The sequence below is a fragment of the Salvia hispanica genome, chromosome 4 (genome assembly GCF_023119035.1).
Source record: "Salvia hispanica cultivar TCC Black 2014 chromosome 4, UniMelb_Shisp_WGS_1.0, whole genome shotgun sequence".
In the NCBI taxonomy this organism is placed as follows: domain Eukaryota; kingdom Viridiplantae; phylum Streptophyta; class Magnoliopsida; order Lamiales; family Lamiaceae; genus Salvia; species Salvia hispanica.
Genome location: NC_062968.1, coordinates 16,294,079 through 16,315,015, shown reverse-complemented (window position 1 = coordinate 16,315,015; position 20,937 = coordinate 16,294,079). Strand labels below are relative to the sequence as shown.

The window sequence follows — 20,937 nt, the reverse complement described above, 5'->3', positions numbered from 1 at the left end:
TTGATGTCCTGAAGGAATTGAGTGTGAGAACTTTTCTACCACCGCATGCCAAGCTTCTCCGCTAGGAAGGCTGTGTCAGATCCAGAGAAATAGATAGAGGGAAGTCCCGAAGATTCTTCTACAATACCCATCCTCCTTATCTTCTCTGGCTCAAAGAAAATCGGCTCCTTCTCACCGGCCTTAAGGATATCAGCAAACTGCCTATACATAACCCCATTTTTGCCTCTAGGATCCCCTGCCTTAACATTTTGATGAGCCACGGGGGGTCTGGTTACCTTAGGCACCTCTCCCTGCACCTCTCCTCCTTCTTGTGTTTCCTTACCCTTCTGCACAACCATGGGAGGCACCTTCTTGTTCTTTCCATTTTTAAAAGCCTCTTTATTAAGAGGAGGAAATTCCCCATATAAAAACTTCCCACCCAGAAGCTGCTCCTCCAGATTTATCTCTGTTAACTTTGCCCATTTAGCACTTACATTTTCAATTTCCATCCTTTCCGGACCTTTCCTCACCTCCAGATTTCCCTTCGTCTGCAAAAATGACATATCCTGCAAAGGTTGAGCCTCACTAAGATCCAACATCATATCCATTTCTGAGACCGCCACCATGGACTCAACAGCAGGCAGACTAGGAGACCCCTTAATACCTTCACCGATCTCACTAGCATCCAACGATACCATCTGAAAATCATCCTCCCCACCCGATTTCCACCAAACCCCTCATCTGCTATGCCAATTTCTGGGAGCTCCAGCCTATTTTCAGACTTCTCAACACCCATCCCATCACTTGCTAACCCCTTAACAACTCCAAAACTCCCTCCCCAGCCAAGCCATTCAAAGGAACCAGAGCACAACGATCCTCCTCCAAAGAACCACTCGTAGCCCAAGCAACCTCATCTACACACTCCTCCCCCTCCACAACTTCCACAGATCTAACCCTAACCTCTTCCACCCCTGGAACCGAGAGCAGAGCTTTCGGTCCATTGCGACTAGACCTCTTCCTCCTTTTGCTGGAAAAAGAGGGAAAGCCCTCCACGCCCTGCATCTCCGATTGCTTCATGCTCTTATCGAAGCCCATTTCTCCTCATTTCCGCCATTCTCATCATGGGCGAAAGAGGCCTTGATTTAAGAAGATGCCCAGAGTTCGAACGAAGCGGCTTCTTCCTCCCCGATCGCCTAAGATTGGGCGAAACATATTCTCCTCCCTCAACCGAGGCCAAAACCCCTTTCGCATCACACTCAGGAGGAGGAAGAACCTCTACCCCCACACCCAATCGCTGGAGAAACCTCCAGCTCCCCAGAACTCGCCATCCAAACCACCTACCAAACAAACTGAGCTCACTACCAAAAACAAGCCGAAAACACCCCACCCAATCAGCTGAGAACTTACCACCCAACCCAATCGAGAAGCCCAGACAAAAATCACAAGAAGAGGAGAGATTACCGGTAGAAATCCCAAGAGAAACCGAAGAGAAATTGAGAAAAACTCAGCGCGGAATCACTGTGTGAAAATCGCACACACTCAGTGTGAAATCGCCTAAGGCATTTTTTAGTCCCAGCTTGTAAAGATTGAGAGGTTAGGGATATGATGGGGCTTCAAATATGAGGGGTGAATTTAATGGACTCAAAGCACTTATTTTAAAGAAAATTCACGGGCATGGTATGTCCATTGTTTTGCCCATCAATTTCAATTGGTATGTGTGTCACTATGTAAGGCCAATCGACATGTTTCTAATTTTTTCAACTATCTTAGCCCGATCGTTACAATATGTTGATCTTCTTGTAAAAGGGCAGATAAACTCCGACAAAATGTGATACGGGAATATCTTCAAGAATATCCTTCATATCCTATTAATTATTTAACTATCATATCTTTCTAGCATATTTATTTCTTGTTCAGTAAGTTAGGTTTATTTATTTCTCATTAAATTAGAATACTCCTATTATAAATAGGAGACATTGTTATTTTCTTCAACCAATCAATATATCATAATTATCTTATTTTTATCATCTCTTTTATTCCTGCAATTTATTTTCTTGCTCAAAACCCTAGTTGAACGATAATTGGCTGCTCGAAGGGATTCTTCCTGCGAACGAACCAATATCTTCTTTGTAATCTCTCGCAGTTATCCCCCGGTACGAGTTACCTCGTATCAAATTGAATATGATAGAATGGTTGAAAGGATTGAGAAAGGGAAAATCAGTTCAAGTAAAGGTCTAAATAAAGAAATTTCTTTACATAGACCGGATGACACTCGATTGAGATCTCATTATATCACTACAATTCGTCTTGCATCTATGTAGTCCTCGATAGTTAATGTAAATCGAATAATGTTAATTCTACTCCAAGATTTCTCCTATTTTGTATATTTAAATCATCTATCAATTGGTCATTAACGTTTGATTGTTATATATAGTTGATATATGTACATGTGAAGTGACTACAATGATCCAAAGCAGTGGGGTATGGTTCAAAGTGTTCGTTGCCTATTAAGATAATGTTTAAATTCTTTTATCTTACCACTGTTATCTTCGTCTTTGAAATAGCTTCGCGTGGATACCTTGTACGCCTCAATCGAAGCTCGGATGAAGAAGTTATGGCCATGATGAAGACTACGCGGAATAGTGCGAACCCGGCGAAAACACCCGACCCGGGCGTTTTTGGCATAGAAAATGCCTGGGTCCAGTAGAAACGCCTGGGTTGGCATAAAAAATGCCCGGATTGGCACCATTTTAGTTGTCAAATTGGTTTCTGGAGCAGTTTTTGGAGGCATTCAGACATAGTCAGATAGGAGAAAGAAGAGAGAGGAAAAGAGAGAAAGAGAGGAGAAAGAAGAAAAGGAAGAAATTTCGACCAACATTCCGACGATCCGTCTCCAAATCCCAATTCCACTGAACGTGAGCATGCTTCCTATGGTTTTTGTTGCAAATTCCACCATGTGTTTGGGCTAAACTCTCTATGTTGCTCCAAGTTGTAATAGGCTTTGTATGAATGTTTCTACAACATTGAACTCATGTGTTTGTTACCAACAGTGTGCTCAATATTTATACACTATGTTTTTGGCTAATAAAGTAGTGTTGTTCTTTCCTTTGCTATTGTCTCTTTAACATAGTTTATGAGTAATTGATTGTTGATATGGTATCGAATTATAATTATTTTAAGTATAATTTGATAGTGGATTAAGTGGGTGATCATAGTAGATGTTTATTTCTTTAGCGCTTCCGCGGGAGTTTATAATCATTGAAAATTGGTTCATAGGTAATGTGTTCAGCTAATTGTGAACTACTCATCGTGTACATGTTCAGTGGATGTGATTAGGTTGATGTTTTAATCCGTTCATATGTTTCATTGTTAAAGGTGTAGAACAATACAAGTCTAGTGAGCAACTTGGAGTGACAAATTTTCTCTTTGAAAAGTCTTTCAATTGTTAATCTTTTATTTTCGTTTGTCCCAATCTTTCAAAATCAAAAATCAAATCTTTATGCTATATCTTTTCAAGTTTTTAAGTTTTAAACAATCTTCTACCTCCATGTGGATCGACACTTGAAGTACTGCTACGACACTGTAGTATTATTATACTCCTAATTAATTAGTTAAACTTGATAATTTATGTGAACTGAATTGGATACTCTAAAATAAGCATCAATAGTCAAAGTACTTGAAATAGTATTTGAAGATGGAGTTAATCCAGAAACAAGTGGCAAATCTAAGGGGTTGCTCCAAAAGATGGAAAATTTTGATTTTGTGTTTTTCATGATGTTGATGAAACGTTTGTTGGGTATGATTGAAGCACTATCTTGTTCGCTACAATATAGAGATCAAAATATTTTGAATGCGATAAATTTGACAGTGATTGCGAAAGAGGACTTTGCAAGCATTTCGAGAGTCTGGATGGGATGATTTCTTGCAAGAAGTGGAAGCATTTTGTGGGTAAATGAAGTTAAAGTCCCTGGATGACATTGTTCCAAGACGTATTCGCATAAAGAATGATGGAGAAAGTATTACAAACTATCGCTATTACTGTGTTGAAATTTTTTGTCAGGTATTTTTGATAACTAATATTCTTATTTATTTAAACTTAGATATTAACTCCTGTTGGCTTAGAGCATCTCCAACCAGCCACAGGCTAGCCACTCTCTCTCCCTGCCATGTCATCAGTGAAGGAACTGGCAGCGGAAGCACTCATATAAATCAATTATATAATAATTCTGCTCTATTTAGCAGATTATTTAGACAAATTCTATTCGTGTAATTATCACATGTAACATGCTCATAACTCAAATAAAACATGCTTTAAATTAATTGAAACCTAAAACATGCTTTTCTACGGTTTAGCCATTATACCTTGATGATTCTCCAAAGAATCGAAGATAGCTAGCGCCTTCTCCACGTGAAGATCTTTAGTACAAAACCATGGATCTTCTGTCTGGTTCCCGAACTGTAAACTGATATCAGGGTGGGCTGATCTCACCAGTGTACTAGAACTTAAATAAAGAAGACGGAAAACCTTTCCCACGAAGGAGAAGAAATCGTCTCTCACAGTATAGGAGAGGGGGACGAAAATTTTGATGAAAAATAAATATATTTTTTGTCTCCTTTATTCTCCTATTTATAATAAGTCACATATTGGGCCCAGACAGGGATCTATGGAAGGCTTTGGATATGGGCTCATCCAATTAGCTTTTTACTAATTAAATTAAAACCAATTTAATATAAGCTTATAATTGGAATATTACGAGCAGCCACTACAGAAGTAATATTGCATTCCCCATCCAAATCCGAAATTATAAGTTCTCCGGGTTTCCATTGCTTGATATTTATTTCCCGCGCTTAAGATAGAAACATCCATTAATTAATTATTGTCTGCTGTGGACTTAATTAATTAATATCTTATTTATTCCAAGAGAGGACTCAGCAAGAAGATCTTATTTATTATTCATAGAGTAATTAAACTCCAACTAGCTAGGTTCCGAATAATAAAACCTTATTTCAAGCTTCTCTTGAGGATGTTATCAAACGAGACTCACCTCGCGCACGATTCAACATAATAGCAATCCTAGCACCGCTAGATATTAATCACCACTACCCAATATACCAGGCTTATTGGGTTGCGAAAAACCCGCACCATTTGGTAAGTCAAAGTAGTGCATAATCAATACCGTATGCTCAATGCTAACGTACATTGATTAAGAAATAATAATTTACAAGACCTCGTCTTTCAGTAGATAGCATAAAGACTGTCTTGTTGTTAGATCCATTGAGTGCTATACCACACCAACGTCATCTTATTTCAGTAAGGCTTAGAAATAATCAGACCGACATTGCAACCTTTCACGATAGGTAGTCTAAGCCTATCTAGGTTGTGAAATTCTTCTTTTTCTTTGTTCAGAACTGACCGTGTTACCTTAAAGTGAACGACACCAGTTTGATGGTATATAACGAGAGTGAGGTGTTTGCAACTATTCCCAAAGAAAGGATTTTGAGTCGTTTTCATAAAATTGATACACGAAGAAGCCAACTATCTCACATAGCATAATATTGTGATATTTATATTTTATGTATTTTTTTTATAAATATTTTTTTAAAATGTTATATTTATAATCGTGTTCGGTTCAATCCCACGATTTTTTATTCTTGGATCCACCATTGTTGATAAGAAGGCTCGAACACGACACCTCAGTGAATAATGTCTAAGCTTCTTGCTGCTAGGGCAAAGACTCCAGACATCATGCTACTTTGATAGTCAATATGGAGGTCTTGCAACCCATTACCATGTCATATTGGGTAGTGATGATTAGAGTATTATTGTTACTTTATAGGATCTTGTCTCAGATTTGTAAGAGTTGATATTATCCCCTATATATGTTATAATCCAGTTTATATAGTACAAAAATCTAGTTAGTTGAAATTTAGTTTTAGTATAATATTTCCAAAATCAGTGAAAAAAAGAAGTGATACATCTTTTATACTTAACACATGTTTAGTATTCACCGTGCTCAATCCAAATATGATGAAACATGTGAATTTTTTTATTAAAATACTTTCTCCATTTTTTAAATATATAAATTTTTTTTTTTGATCCGTCCCTTAAAAATATAAATTTTCTTTTTTAAAAATTTTATTTCTTTCAAATAAGGTGGGATCTGTTTTTTACCAACATATCTTTCTATCTCTCATATTTTATTAATTTTATATTAAAATTAATGTTATTTCAAATATTTGTAGTTTTAGAGAAAGGATGGAATATAAATTACTAAGTACTAGTACTATATTATTTGCCCAAGGAACTGTTATAATTTATTTGTTATTAAGTGAAAACATAAGTATATTGGCAGAAAGGTATGAATTCAAACTCCATATAATTGATTTATTTATTTCCCCAAATGTGAACTCTTACAGATGCTAAATTAGTAAGTGTAAATATTTAATATACTAAGACTTTCCCTTCCCGCCAATCTACACAAAGAGAGAGCAATCTCCCGCCATATTTACAGCAAATGAAGAAACGATGAAGTTTATGGCCCATGGGCTACTCCTGTGGACCCCCAATTTATTGACCTTTCACAACAATAACCACGTGAAGTACCAAAATGCCTCTATTATTTTGTTTATTAACATTATTATATTATTACTCATGGTGTGTATATCACTATTGCAAATAAAACACATTTTTTTGTTTCATAATTTACTCGACATTTTTTCATATGGTTCACTGTATTATTATGCAAATTGTGACTCTTACTATGCAAAAATAATGTCCGATTATTCTATATTTACTTTCAAACTTTTTATCAAATAGAAAATTTTTAATATAATTTAAGCAATTATCAATATACTAATTCAGTAATGAATTATGAATTTTGGATGTGTAGATCAATGATCATGCTATTTAAGTAGTTTATTAAATATCATATACACGTGTCGTCCGACTCTACAATAATTAATTCTTAGATCGGTAACTAATTTGAAAAGATTGGATTATAACTTTGAGTTATTTAATATGTTTAGTGACTAAAGTGCATGTAAAATGTATAATAAAATAAAATTAATAATATAAAATTTTTAAATAGAAAAAATAGATATAAAATTTTGTATGGTGTTGATCAATGATCATTCCATTGCCATGTTAATTATTGTTTGCGTGGTGATTTTTTTTTAACTAAAAATTTGGAAAGGGCATAAAAGAGAAAATAAAAAAGAAATAATACTAATGAATTGGATAGAAAAAGAAAATAGAGTATTTAATCTCATTTTGCCCTCACTTTCGAGAACCCTCCCTCATAAAATCCACCGCCATTCACACCCACAGCCATTCAAACACAAGCGCGACAACCTCTCCCCGGCGACCACTGCGCCTCCGGTGACCGCCCCGCAAGCACCTCCGGTGACCGCCCCGCAAGCACCTCAACCACGTTTGGCTCTTTGTCTAAAGCTCTCTTTCGCTGTTCAAACACATACGCCGGCCTCTTTCTCTCTCTGCGTTGCCGCTGTCCGGCAGTTTCTGGCGCCACCATCGCCGATTTCCGGCACATCTAGGTTAGAATTGTCTCCACTTTGTGTAAGCAAGTCCCTTACACCTCCTATTTGCCCAATTTCTTCTTCAAATTAAAGTTAGGGTTCGTAATCACGTTTTTTCAATTTAAAGTTAGGGTTCATAATCACGTTTTTTCAATTTAAAGTTAGGGTTCATAATCAAGTAAAATAGGTGCGAATATAAGATAGGTGCAAATCTAACCGTTTGATTTTTAATCCTTTGCCTAGAGATAGTTGGAGAGATGGTATAGAATGAAAAGGTTATCTTGATGTGTGAATGCTGTAAATTCTAGTATTCTGCTTTTGATTTGGGAATTTTTTTATGCTACTTTGGATTGATTTGCTGATCTTTTAAGCATAATTTACACCTTGATAAGAGGAAGTTTGTATTCTTGACATGAGAAAGTTTGGGACAGCCTTTAGACAAAGTGGAATTGTGAGGATTTTGCATACTTTTAGATCAAAGATGTTTACAATAAGTTAAACATGCTGATCTGGGAATGTGTTTTAAATGTTTAGACTAAGGTTGATGGACAAAAGTAAGTCATTATGCTAAATTGTTGTAGTTAGTTTAGAACACAAGTCCACAATATTTTGGCTAGATTTTGAAAGGAAAACTTGATTTAAACTTACATTGTTTTGTGTTGATGTTGATAAGAATTATACATATTGAAAGGTTATCCTGTTTCGAGAGATAACACGGGTAAGGAGAAAGCAAAGGAGTAAGGTGATTCCAACAACAAGACATTTCGGATTTTGAGGTAGTGTTTTCTACATTAAATCTTAATTCTTGAATTAAGTTATGTTATTGCATATTGAGTATTGAGTGCTAATTGGTAATGCCATATGCAAACCTGATATGTGATTTATTTCTTGGATATGTTGAGTGATGATATTGAAAGAAATGAAATATACTTTAATTATGTGATTCGATAATATGTCGAAACAAGTTGTTAATGTGTTATGTTGGACTTTGCTGGAAAAGAGTGTGGATGTGAGATACATGATGTGATAGGAGGAAATGATATGTGATGCGAGGTGTGATTGGTTTGAGCCTAGTTTTACAAGTCAACATTGTGGATTCTTATTGGCTGTGGCCTCCCCTATTTGCTGACATACATCATCTTATGTCTTTTATGAAGATCAATCTGGGTGGATGCAATGCCTGAAGAACGGAATGGCCTGCCTGTAAATGCCAATGGCAATAAATATACAATTGACTTGCCTACATTCAGTAGGCGGTTGCAAGCTTTCTACAAGCACTGGAAAGATCACAAAGATGAGCTTTGGGGTTCTTCTGATGTCCTTGTTGTGGCCACACCGCCTCCTTCGGAGGATTTACGGTATCTGAAATCCTCTGCTCTTAACATTTGGTTACTTGGATATGAGTTTCCAGAGACGATTATGGTTTTCGGAGAGAAGAATATCCATTTCATTTGTAGTGGTAAGAAAGCATCATTGCTTGAGGTTGTCAAAGCATCTGCCAGAGAGACTGTAAATGCAGAAGTTGTAATATGGGTTAAGGCAAAAAATGAGAATGGAAGCACTCAAATTGATAAGGTGCTCCGGGCTATCCGTTCTCAGCCAAAGTCGGATGACCATGATACACCTGTAGTTGGGAACATAGCTCGGGAAGCCCCAGAGGGGAAACTCTTGGAGATATGGTCAGATAAGTTGAAGGGTTCTGGTCTAACCCTGAGTGATATATCAAATGGATTATCTGACCTTTTTGCTGCTAAGGACAAAAATGAGATTACATGTATTAAGAAAGCTGCTTACTTGACTGCTTTTGTAATGAAGAACTTTGTTCTTCCAGAGGTTTTAAAGGTGATTGATGAGGAGAAGAAAGTGACACACTCTGAACTCATGGAGGAGACGGAGAAGGCTATAACTGACCCTCCCAAGATTGGCGTCAAACTAAAAGCTGAAAATGTTGATATCTGTTACCCTCCTATCATTCAGAGTGGTGGGAACTTTGATCTCCGGCCGAGTGCAACAAGCACTGATGATCCGTTATACTATGATTCTCCCAGTGTTATCATTTGTGCAGTTGGGTGCCGCTACAACAGTTATTGTTCAAATGTTGCTAGAACATATCTTATTGATACTGATGCAGTGCAAACCAAAGCTTATGAGGTTCTTCTTAGGGCTCATGAGGCTGCTATTCATGCACTAAAGCCTGGAAACAAGGTTAGTGATGTATATGAGGCTGCTTTGACAGTAGTGAAGAGAGATGCTCCCGAGCTGGTACCCCACCTAACAAAATCTGCAGGAACAGGCATTGGTCTGGAGTTCCGTGAATCTGGATTGACTCTTAATGCGAAGAATGAAAGACTGTTGAAAGAAGGCATGGCTTTTAATGTCTCACTTGGTTTCAAGGATCTACAATCGAAGTCGAGCAATCCAAAGAGCCAGAATTTCTCACTATTGCTTGCAGATACAGTTATTGTGACGGATGGTGTCTGTTATGTTGCAACTTCGGTCAGCCCTAAAGTTTCTAAAGATGTTGCCTATTGTTTCAATGAAGATGGAGAGGAAGAAGAGCCACGAAAAGCCAACATGGAACCTACTGCCAGGGCTTCTATGTATTCCAAAGCAACGCTTCGTTCAGACAATGGGGAGATCTCCAAGGAAGAACTTAGGAAGCAGCACCAAGCAGAACTTGCGCGCCAGAAGATTGAGGAAACTGCTCGCCGCCTTGTTGGGGTGGGATCAGCTAATGGGGATGGAAGATCTACTGTGAAATCAGCAAGTGAGCTAGTTGCCTATAAAAGTGTTAATGAACTTCCACCACCTAGGGAAATGATGATTCAAGTTGACCAGAGGAATGAAGCTATTCTAATTCCCATCTATGGAAGCATGGTACCCTTCCATGTTGCTACGGTGAAAACTGTATCAAGCCAGCAGGACACTAATCGAAATTGCTATATTCGTATAATCTTTAATGTACCCGGCACACCCTTCACTCCTCATGATGCCAATTCTTTGAAGAACCAAGGGGTGATTTATTTGAAGGAGGTCTCGTTCAGATCCAAGGATCCAAGGCACATAAGTGAAGTGGTGCAGCAGATTAAAACTCTTCGGCGTGGTGTTATGGCCAGGGAATCTGAAAGGGCTGAGAGAGCCACTCTCGTCACCCAAGAGAAACTTGAACTTGCAGGGAATAAGTTCAAGCCGATAAGGTTGCATGATCTTTGGATACGTCCAAATTTTGGTGGACGTGCCAGGAAGTTGAGTGGTACATTAGAAGCACATGCGAATGGGTTCCGCTATTCTACTTCGAGGGCTGATGAGCGTGTTGATATCATGTATGGCAACATAAAGCATGCCTTTTTCCAGCCTGCAGAGAAAGAGATGATTACCCTTCTTCACTTTCACTTGCACAACCACATTATGGTTGGAAATAAGAAAACCAAGGATGTACAATTCTATGTTGAGGTGATGGAGATGGTTCAGAACATTGGCAGTGGGAAGAGGTCTGCTTATGATCCAGATGAGATTGAGGAGGAACAGAGGGAGAGAGATAGGAAAAATAAAATTAATATGGAATTCCAACAGTATGTGAACAGGGTGAATGAACTATGGGGGCAGCCCCAATTGCGCCTGGACTTGGAGTTTGATCAACCTCTCAGAGAGCTTGGTTTCCATGGGGTTCCATACAAGGCCTCAGCTTTTATAGTTCCAACTTCTAGCTGTTTGGTTGAGCTGATAGAAACTCCTTTTCTGGTGATCTCGTTGAGTGATATTGAGATTGTCAATTTGGAACGAGTGGGTCTAGCTCAAAAGAATTTTGATATGGCAATTGTCTTCAAGGATTTCAAACGTGATGTGATGCGGATTGATTCCATCCCATCTTCCTCGCTTGATGGCATTAAGGAATGGTTGGACACTACTGACACCAAGTACTATGAGAGTAGGCTGAATCTTAACTGGCGCCCTATTCTAAAGACTATTATGGATGACCCGCAGCAGTTCATAGAAGAGGGTGGCTGGGAATTTTTGAACTTGGAAGGCACGGACTCTGATTCTGATAACTCAGCAGAGTCAGATAAAGGTTATGAGCCATCTGATGCAGAGCCGGAGTCAGAATCAGAAGATGATGCTTCAGAGAGTGAATCACTGGTAGAATCTGAAGATGACGACGAAGAATCAGAAGAAGAATCTGAGGAAGACAAGGGCAAGACATGGGAGGAGTTGGAGAGGGAAGCTACCAATGCTGATCGGGAGAAGGGGAACGACTCGGACAGCGAGGATGAGCGTAGGAGAAGAAAGATGAAGGCTTTTGGCAAGGCAAGGGCTGGACCTAGCAGTGCTGCCTCAAAACGCTCCAAGTTTAGGTAGATGGTTGGTTACAGCTGAGGTAGTGTAGCTTATTTTGGATATTTATAACTTGTAGAAGACCTATTCCTTTTCCATCTTTTGACATCAACTTAAGGTTTTAGTTTTTTGTGGTTGGATTAAGAATATCTCAAAGTATATTTTGGTTCGTGCATGCTGGTAACCTAAATGATTAGGTTGTGATTTGAATTACGCATATCTCAAAGTATTGTGCATGCTGGTGAAGCAAATGATCTAATTTTAGTTCGTTTCTAGCTAACAAGTTATTAACGGTCTTATGAATATGTGGGGAAGATATTGGCAGATGCATGAAATTTTGAAGTTAATGAAATTATCGTTCAAGAGTCGAGGCTCATAACTTTGTGTATTCTTCACACAAATTGTTCAATTAAATAACAAATGAAGTGAACAAAATCTATAATGTATGCTCATGCTAAATAAATACATTAAAGTGCCCATTAGGCAATTGACAACCAAAACTCCAGAAACCCCTCTCACGCCAAGACTTTCGCCACGTCATTATTCGTCCATGTTTTCGTCTCAGGCCAAAACTCATATAATGTACGCCTTCTTCCCGCGCTAGAATTTTTAGTTTACACTACTCATTGTTTTCACTAGTAAGATTGAAATACGAGTATACAATATATAGATAATATAATGGAATTACAACTTCATAGAGAATACATTAAAATCTGAAGTAGTTTTCCACCTTTGTCCAGAGTACGCCCAGAAGGCGCTTGCGGGTTTGACGCTCCTCCTCCGTCGATGTATCCTTCTTTTGCGCTTTGAAGTACTACTAGTACATAGTGCTAATCATATCGATGTCCGCAATTGACTGACAAATACTCTCCAAGGTCGATGGCTTTGGGCAGTGCTGGATGTGGCTGTGTCTCTCAGTTCTTCAATAACCCCAAACGGCCATCCGACTTCTGGAGTAACTCAAGCCGTGCGTCCTACTTCATATGCAACGACTTTAGCAATTACGGGTAGTGCCTCAACAACCAGCTCAATGGTGTAATCCATGCCTGGTACATAATAAAATTCTCATCCGGAGCAGGATTCATATTCTGTTGAGAGAGAGAAAACAGAAATGTATGACATGAGGAAGAGATTTTGAAGTGTTGGAGAGTGGATATTTATAGAATTTGAAATTGTTAATTTTTTTTTTTCAAAAACCATAACTCACCCCTGGAAACCATCCCCCACCCCCATTTCGGCATTGCATCTGACCCAGGGGCGGACCTATGTGGGGGTATGGGGGTTCCTTGGAACCCCCACCCATTTCGCTATTTACTATATTAAAGTATAATTGGAAAATGTTTTTCAAGTATTTGCTCAGTTGGTTTGTGATTTGGTGATGTAATTACTTGATTGTGTGATCGAATCCCCTGCTTGCGTTTCTTGATCAATTCTAATTCTAATTGTTTCCATTTCTTTCTTTTTGTTTTTCTCATTTCAAAAATAGAAACTTTCTTTCATGCTTTATCCACTTTTTCACATTTTCTCTCTTGTTTTTTACTTTCCCTATTCTACTTTATCTCCTTTTTTTCTCATCTTTCTTACTTTCGTACACATATGAGACTATTTTTTTATGGACGGAGGGAATATAAAATATATCGGAGAAGAGAAAATGTAACTAATAAATACGAAGCAGCACATAAGAGGAGAAAAATGCATCTCAAACTATTCATCTCTCTCACAGGCTTCGTAATATCTCGGGTTGTTTCTATAATCGTCGATACTAAAAAATATGCAACTATCGTTAATATAATTTGGACCCCCCAGTATAAAATTCCTGCGTCCGCCACTGATCCGACCCACAATGGATGTCGCGGCTCCCCTCCACCGGCCTCACACCGGTCGACGTCCTCACCATGCCTGGACCCATCGATTACAATGGAGGAGCCACACGACGCTCAATCACATTATTCATATACCAAATTGCTCAAAATCAAGATTGATGTAATTAAATCTAAATTGATATTTTGATTATCATGTCATTATCTAATATCGATTATCTCCAAGGAGGGAAGGTATGTTGGGGTTTGTATACTAAAAAATGCTTCGAGCGTACATGCCTTTGTACAGTCAGCTTGTGCATGTATACGAGAAACGCCACGTCCACTTGTTTACCTATTTATGAGAATAAATAATATAATATAAATGGTTTATTATTGAAATATGATAAACAAGTCTAAGGCTTTTTACTAAGAAGGTCAAGTAGGGAAATTCGATGAATCTCCTCATTAGTTTTCCAGTAGGGGACTTGACCAGATCTAGTAAGAAGAAAAACGTATTCACAACCTAGATAGGCTTTGGCTACCTATTGGAACGGTTGCGGTGTTTGTGATAATCCTCTCTTACCTAAGAAGAGATTAGTAACACCGGTGTGGTAAAGCACTGAAAGGATCTAATCCGAAATGTATTCTTTATTGCTATCTACTGAAAGAATATATTTCAGAAAGTTTAGTATTTTCTAGTCTATGATATTAATATCAATATTGCTTATTCAATCAAACGCCACTTTGACTTATCAATATGTGAGAGTTTGTACGTAACTCAAGTTCATGATATCTTGGGTGGTAGTAATTGAATAACATGAAGGTATTGGAAGATTATTTCATAGAATTCGCGTGCCCAGTGTGGTATGATTAAATCCCTAAGGGGTGATCCCCAAGAGGTGTTTGAAAGAGGAATTTATTATTCAGAAAACTGCGCAGTTGGAATTTATTCCACGAATAATAAATAAAGTTTCAAACTAGAAAAACTCTTTGGAGAATTAATTTAATTCTAGTCACATAGCAGACAAAAGAATTAAATTGATGGATCAAGATAATCTTAAACGCGGGAAATATTATAAAATAAAATGGACCCAAGTTATTTGTAATTTGGTGATTTAAGTGGGAGTGCAATATTATTCTTTAGTGGAATAAAATAATATTCCATTGATAATATATTAAATCATGGGTCATTTGATTTAATTAGTAATTTATCTAATGGGTGAGCCCAACACTTAAGTCATTCCATGGATCCCCTTACTAGCCCAATAAGGTCCACTATAAATATTGAATGAAAGGGAAACCCTATCACACAATCCAAGACAACACAAAACCTAACCCTAGTGCCTAGAAATCGGCGCCTCCTTCCTCTTCCTCTTGGTCTCGATTTTCGAGCCATAGTTGTGGGAGAATTAGGGTTTTGATTATTGTTCTTGATCTATCCTAATTCATAGGATTAGATCTAGACAATTTGGTGTTTGTATTGGTTTTCCCTAGATCTCATATCACTTTTATTTGGTTTTCTAAGATCCGCCCACACGGATGGAGAATCAAGGACGAGGGAATAGTACGGAAGATTCGTGGCCGATAAACCAAGGATCTCCGGGTGGTGCAGCTAGCAACGTCAATCCAATGATGGATTATGAGGTAACAATCGAATCTACATCGAATATGCATGATTATGTGTTTATTTGATGTTACATCTATAGATCTATGTTAATTGCATGAAATTGGAGTCGAATGCATAATCACCTAAATAGATCCGGTCTAAGACCTGTTTGGTTTCCGTGTCTTCCGCTGCGGTAGTCCCAATAAGGTATATAGGAAAGATATATATCATCTATATACATTCTAAAAAAAGAGAAATATACCTTTTCAAAAAGTAACAAACTTCAAAGAGAAAATATAAAAAAGTAAATTATTTTCTAAAATAAAAAAATAGTACAAAATGCATTCCAAGACATAAAAGCATAATACATTCTCAAAAACTTTTCTTTTTGGAGAATGACTTTTCATGAATAGAAGCATACATGTTAGTTGTAAGATTTTACCTTTTTATTGAAGAAGAGGTAAATATACATCTTTCAAATAAGAAAAGTTATACTAATACTTCCTCAAATATTTTTTTCCTTGGAGAATAATAGTTTTTCATAAAAGAAGGTAAATATGTAGTTATATGAATTACCTCGCCGTTTACCCTGAAGGGATCACCTCATCCTCATACATACGAGTAATATACTACAATTTCTAGTACACTTTTAAAAAATGACAAGTGGAGTATTTCCAATATTACTTACTTCCAACACAGGTTTTAGTTTCACTAAAATATTTAATTCATTATTCTTCTTTCTTTTTAAAATTGATCTCCGCGTAATTTGTTTTGCTGCTATTTCGATTTAAAAGTAAGTAGTTAAAATAGTTTTTGCCTTGAAAAACATCACAAACATCTTCTTTTTTATATTTTCTTTTATCTTTTATTATCTTTATCACGATTAAATAAATAAAAAAGCCCTAAATTTTCACTAGTTGTGTTTAGGCGGCCTTCATCTGGTTTTTTCTTCTTGTTCATAGTATTTCTGCTTTTACTGCTCAGAACAAATTCGTATGGGTTTGCATTATTGCTGGAGCAAATTGATTTGAGTTTTCCAGTACGGTTGGAGTTAGATGTGCCCTAGCTTAAAAAATCTTCCACTCCGCTTCTAGATGAGAATTTGAAGAAAGCCTTTGCGGTATTGGTGGTTCGTAAAAGATTATTTCGTCAAGTAAACTCAAATCATTCGATTGTTTCGAAAATGGCCAAGTATGAATCCCTGACAGTGAAGGACGCAGTTCATAAGCTTCAGCTCTTCCTTCTAGATGGAATCAAAGACGAAAACCATCTATTAGCTGCTGGTTCATTGATATCCCGCGGTGATTACAACGATGTAGTCACCGAGCGCACGATAGCTGAGATGTGCGGCTACCCACTCTGCACCAACCCTTTGCCCTCCGACCGGCCGCACAAGGGGCGTTACCGCATCTCACTCAAGGAGCATAAAGTCTATGACCTTCAAGAGACCTACATGTATTGCTCGAGCACTTGTTTGATCAATAGTCGAGCTTTTGCTGCGAATTTGCAGGAAGAGAGATCCTCGGATCTCAACCCTGCGAAATTGAGCAGAATTGTTAAGCTATTTGAAGAATCGAATTCGAACACTGCTATGGATATGGGCAAGAACGGAGACCTAGGCATTTCGGAGTTGAAGATTCAGGAGAAAACTGGTAAAGAAGCTGGGATTTTGTCTATGGAGGAGTGGATTGGTCCCTCAAACGCGATTGATGGCTATGTGCCACGGAGTGACAAAAACTTGGAGTCACTTCAATTGAACAACAATAGAAAAGCTGCTAAAAAGGGAAAAGGTTGAAGTTTGTTCTATTAAGTATAATTTGTTTATGTTATTGTCAATTTGGTTCATGTAATCTCCTTGATGTATCTATGTTGCAGGGCCTAAGCCTCGGTTTTCTGATCCAAATGTGCAAGACATTATGTCCTTTGACATGAACTTCACAAGTACTATCATTACTCAAGATGAGTATAGCGTTTCCAAAGCTGCTCCATCAGTGAAGGCTAAAGAATCAAGAGGAAAGTTGAATGCTAAAAGTGCAAATTGTGAGAGCAAGCCAATGCAAAACCCAGCTGCTTCATTGACTGACAAAAATGAAGTTCAACCGAAAAAGTCTGATATAGGTATGAGTTCTACTGGAACAGATGACAATGTAAATGCACCAGAGGATATTTCTAGTGCTTGCCAAAGTGATGATACCAGGGCTACTGTTCTGAGGTCCTCTATAAAGACTTCGGATTCTAAGAAATCAGTCCGCTGGGCGGACGAGAAAACTGATTTTGATGGGCAAAATCTTGAAGAGTATCAAGAATTTAAAGAAGAAAAATCAGCTTTAGTAACACCTCATTCAGCAGTTGAGGAAGTCGGTGAGGAGGAGGAGTATAGATTTTCATCTGCTGAAGCCTGTGCAGAGGCTCTAAGCCGAGCTGCTGAAGCTGTTGCATCAGGAAAATCAGATGCATCTGATGCTGGTATGATGTTAGGCTTGAATTTATATGGCTGAGTCAGGCTGACATTGTGTTTTGCTGTTACTTGCGAGATGACTCTTGTCCATTTCTCATTGTGTTTAATATACAGTATCTGAAGCGGGCGTAATAATACTACCACCTCCCCATGAAGTGGATACTTCTAAATCTGAAGAAAATGCTGATATTATCGGGACAGACCCGGTGCAGTTAAAGTGGCCTCTTAAACCTGGAGTTTTGAGTTCTGATTTGTTCGACTCTGAGGATTCTTGGTATGATAGTCCCCCGGATGGGTTCAACTTGCAAGTAAGTTGACCTTCTGTCAATGGCTTTTGTCAATTTTTTGTAAGTGTCATTTTGTTTGTCTGTCATTTCTGATTGGCTGTCTATATTTTACTCTTTGTTCAGTTGTCGACTTTTTCAGCAATGTTTATGGCACTCTTTTCCTGGATATCATCATCCTCTTTAGCATATATATATGGAAAGGAAGAGAGTTTCCACGAGGAATACTTGTCAGTCAATGGGAGGGAGTATCCTCACAAGATTGTTCTGTCAGATGGGCGTTCTGCGGAGATCAAACATACTCTTGCTGGCTGCCTTGCTCGAGCCTTGCCCACTCTTGTGACTGAACTCAGGCTTCCTGTACCAGTTTCAACTCTTGAGCAAGGACTGGTATGCTTGTACTAAAGGTTTTATTGATTTCCTGTATTCTGGAGAGTTTGTTTTTGTGGAATGTGGCTGGTAGTGGAACTTTAAATGTGACAGAAATAGAATTTTATAATTGGATAATTTATCAGTAAAATAGTGAAGTATTTTGAAGGAGACATTCAATTGTAAATGTTTTTTGTTTGGATTGGACGTATAATGGGGTGTATACTGTATGGTTGATCCATCATCATCATGCTAATTGATAATTTGGGGGAACAGAGTTTGGGGTGGCTGTACTCAAACTCTTTGCAATTCATGGAGATATGTGATTCTCCTCATACAACTTAACTAAGAAATTCTGTAGGAGCAGCGAGCATATTGACTTAGTAATTTTCTTATTTTTCCTTTGTAAACACGTCTTTTGTCTTTTTTAGCTGAAACTGTTTTGTTTATCCTCTATTTATTTGTATGATGCAGGGCCGCTTACTAGATACAATGTCTTTTACCGATCCAATTCCTGCATTTAGGATGAAACAATGGCATGTTATTGTCCTGTTGTTTCTTGACGCTCTTTCTGTCAGTAGAATTCCATCGCTGACCCAATATATGTTGGATAGAAGAGTTGTAATTCCCAAGGTGAGACACTTAAATTGTAAGCCTTTTCTGTTATGTGCGTGAATAGTAGACTACTACTAATAAGTTGGATACATGGTGTGGAATTTTTTTGAAGTACTTCTATGCTTCATTTACCATATCTGGAGCTCCAATTTTTTTTATATGAGTTTCTTCTTTAGATGACAAGACTTATTTGTTAGTTTCTTTTTATTCATACTGATTTAAAAGTGCAGCTATAGTGTGTTCTGTTGTGCAGTGTCTATTGGCTGAGTATACGTTGAACTTGCTTACACCAGTTAATTGAATAGTAAGACTTGTTATTTTTTTTGTCTCTTGGCCTAGGTGGTGGAGTGGTTAATGCATGGGTTAGGTCTCAGGTCTCAGGTCTCAGTTTGAGTGTACCGTTTTATGGTATTTAAATTTAATGTTGCTATTACCAAAAAAAGAAAAGAAAAACAAGATATGTGTGATTAATTGGTTGCTGTGTTTGGTCGAATATGTTCTGTTAAGGTTATTGACTAATTACCCCATGATTATCCATCTAGGATTGAGTTGTGGTATTGAATCTCATGAACCAAACACACTATATATTTAATCCCGAGATACAATCTTGCAATCCAAACACCCCCTAAGTCTTTGAATTGTGTATAAACTATTTAGTTATGTCGTTTAGCAGTTGCCCAATTTTCACCTGCTCAACTATCCAAAGAGAACTCATAGAGCACTAGATATAGTAACATGTGAACCAAGTTTACAAGTGGAACGAAATGTATCAGAATTACTAAGTTGGCTTTAAAATAACCTTGTCAGCTCGAAATCGCTCTCCATGACCATGAGTTTTCATTAAAGCTTATGCTTAATTGCTTACACAGTTACATCCAAACCGTTTCCAACTCCAATCTTCAAATTCACTTCTGCCACAGGTTTATGTACTTTCTTAAAGGCCTGGTGTATGTGTACAATTATTGATGTGCTCTATTAGTAGTTGCTCTCATATCTATTCTTGATAATTCACTGTTACCGTTATTTGTCTCTGTCCTTTTTCTTTTCTTGTGTTATGTTTCTACAAATCATGAAATATCAAGTGCCTTCTGTTTCAAACAATTAGGTTCTTGAGGTTGCACAGATTGGTTCCGAAGAATTTGAGATAATGAAGGATCTTGTCATTCCACTTGGCCGAGCACCTCAATTCTCGACTCAAAGTGGAGGCTAGTCAAAGCCATCAGAGAGTGCCTTGCAGCATACTATTGGAAACTCTGCTGAAGCAACACGAGTTAGAGAAGATGGGTTGCGACTGCTTTTATCTTCTACGAGCTTTGCCTGGCCTTCGGCAAATGCTTTCAAGTTATATGGTTTGATGCCAATCGCAATGTTTTGAAATATCAATGAGTGAGTTTATACGACTACGAAAAACCTGGGTTTCAGCCACCAGAACTGTGAAATGCCAATGCATATATAATAGCTAGCCAGCAAGTTAAGCATACCTGATTTGTTTTTATTTTATTTTATGGTGATTTTCGAGCATCTTGATTTTTGTAAGATATTGCTTTGCCATTTGGAAGTGGACTGTGTTTTTATATTTCAATATTTAGCCGAATTGAATTTTCTGACCAAGGATAAAGATTGGCTATGCTATCATTTTCATTAATGTTCGTATTCAGACATGACAGGTATGCCCCAGACCTACTTCCCTAATTAACCAATTAGAAGATTGAACTGAATTTCCTTTTAAAGTTTTAGTTTTTCTCTTTTCCATTTATTAATAATTGTACATCAAATTTCAAGTCTTAAAATAAACGTATACGTTTAAGATCCAGTTTTCACCGAAAGTTTGATAATTTTTTGAAATAATGTTTGGAACTTTGTATGATTTATGTAAAATAAAATTTTAATTTTGAGGGTACTTAATTATTTATACAGCAGGACCACTTTTATTTTTAGATAGTTCATGACTACTTT

General features: G+C 37.6%; 2 protein-coding genes across 4 annotated transcripts; both read left to right on the top strand.

Moving 5' to 3' along the window:
• The first annotated feature begins 7,270 nt into the window (after positions 1-7,270).
• Positions 7,271-12,022, top strand: LOC125219506 (FACT complex subunit SPT16-like). Of its 2 annotated transcripts, none has more exons than XM_048121496.1 (3): positions 7,271-7,533; positions 8,207-8,291; positions 8,673-12,022. In XM_048121496.1, exon 3 carries the CDS (start codon positions 8,692-8,694, stop codon positions 11,869-11,871), a length of 3,180 nt encoding a protein of 1,059 aa, XP_047977453.1. In that variant the 5' UTR covers positions 7,271-7,533; positions 8,207-8,291; positions 8,673-8,691; the 3' UTR covers positions 11,872-12,022. The 2 variants fall into 2 exon arrangements, with proteins under 2 accessions (XP_047977453.1, XP_047977454.1); XM_048121497.1 differs by having other exon boundaries at positions 7,271-7,555.
• A 4,151-nt stretch (positions 12,023-16,173) lies between these two features.
• LOC125223186 (putative RNA polymerase II subunit B1 CTD phosphatase RPAP2 homolog) lies at positions 16,174-20,563 on the top strand. 2 transcript variants are annotated; one of them, XM_048126203.1, is made up of 6 exons: positions 16,174-17,045; positions 17,131-17,721; positions 17,828-18,021; positions 18,124-18,387; positions 18,841-18,999; positions 19,321-20,058. In XM_048126203.1, the coding sequence occupies exons 1-6, from the start codon at positions 16,439-16,441 to the stop codon at positions 19,372-19,374; spliced, it is 1,869 nt and encodes a 622-aa protein (XP_047982160.1). In that variant the 5' UTR covers positions 16,174-16,438; the 3' UTR covers positions 19,375-20,058. The 2 variants fall into 2 exon arrangements, with proteins under 2 accessions (XP_047982160.1, XP_047982159.1); XM_048126202.1 differs by lacking the exon at positions 19,321-20,058 and adding an exon at positions 20,087-20,563 and having other exon boundaries at positions 16,177-17,045.
• The last annotated feature ends 374 nt before the right edge of the window (positions 20,564-20,937 follow it).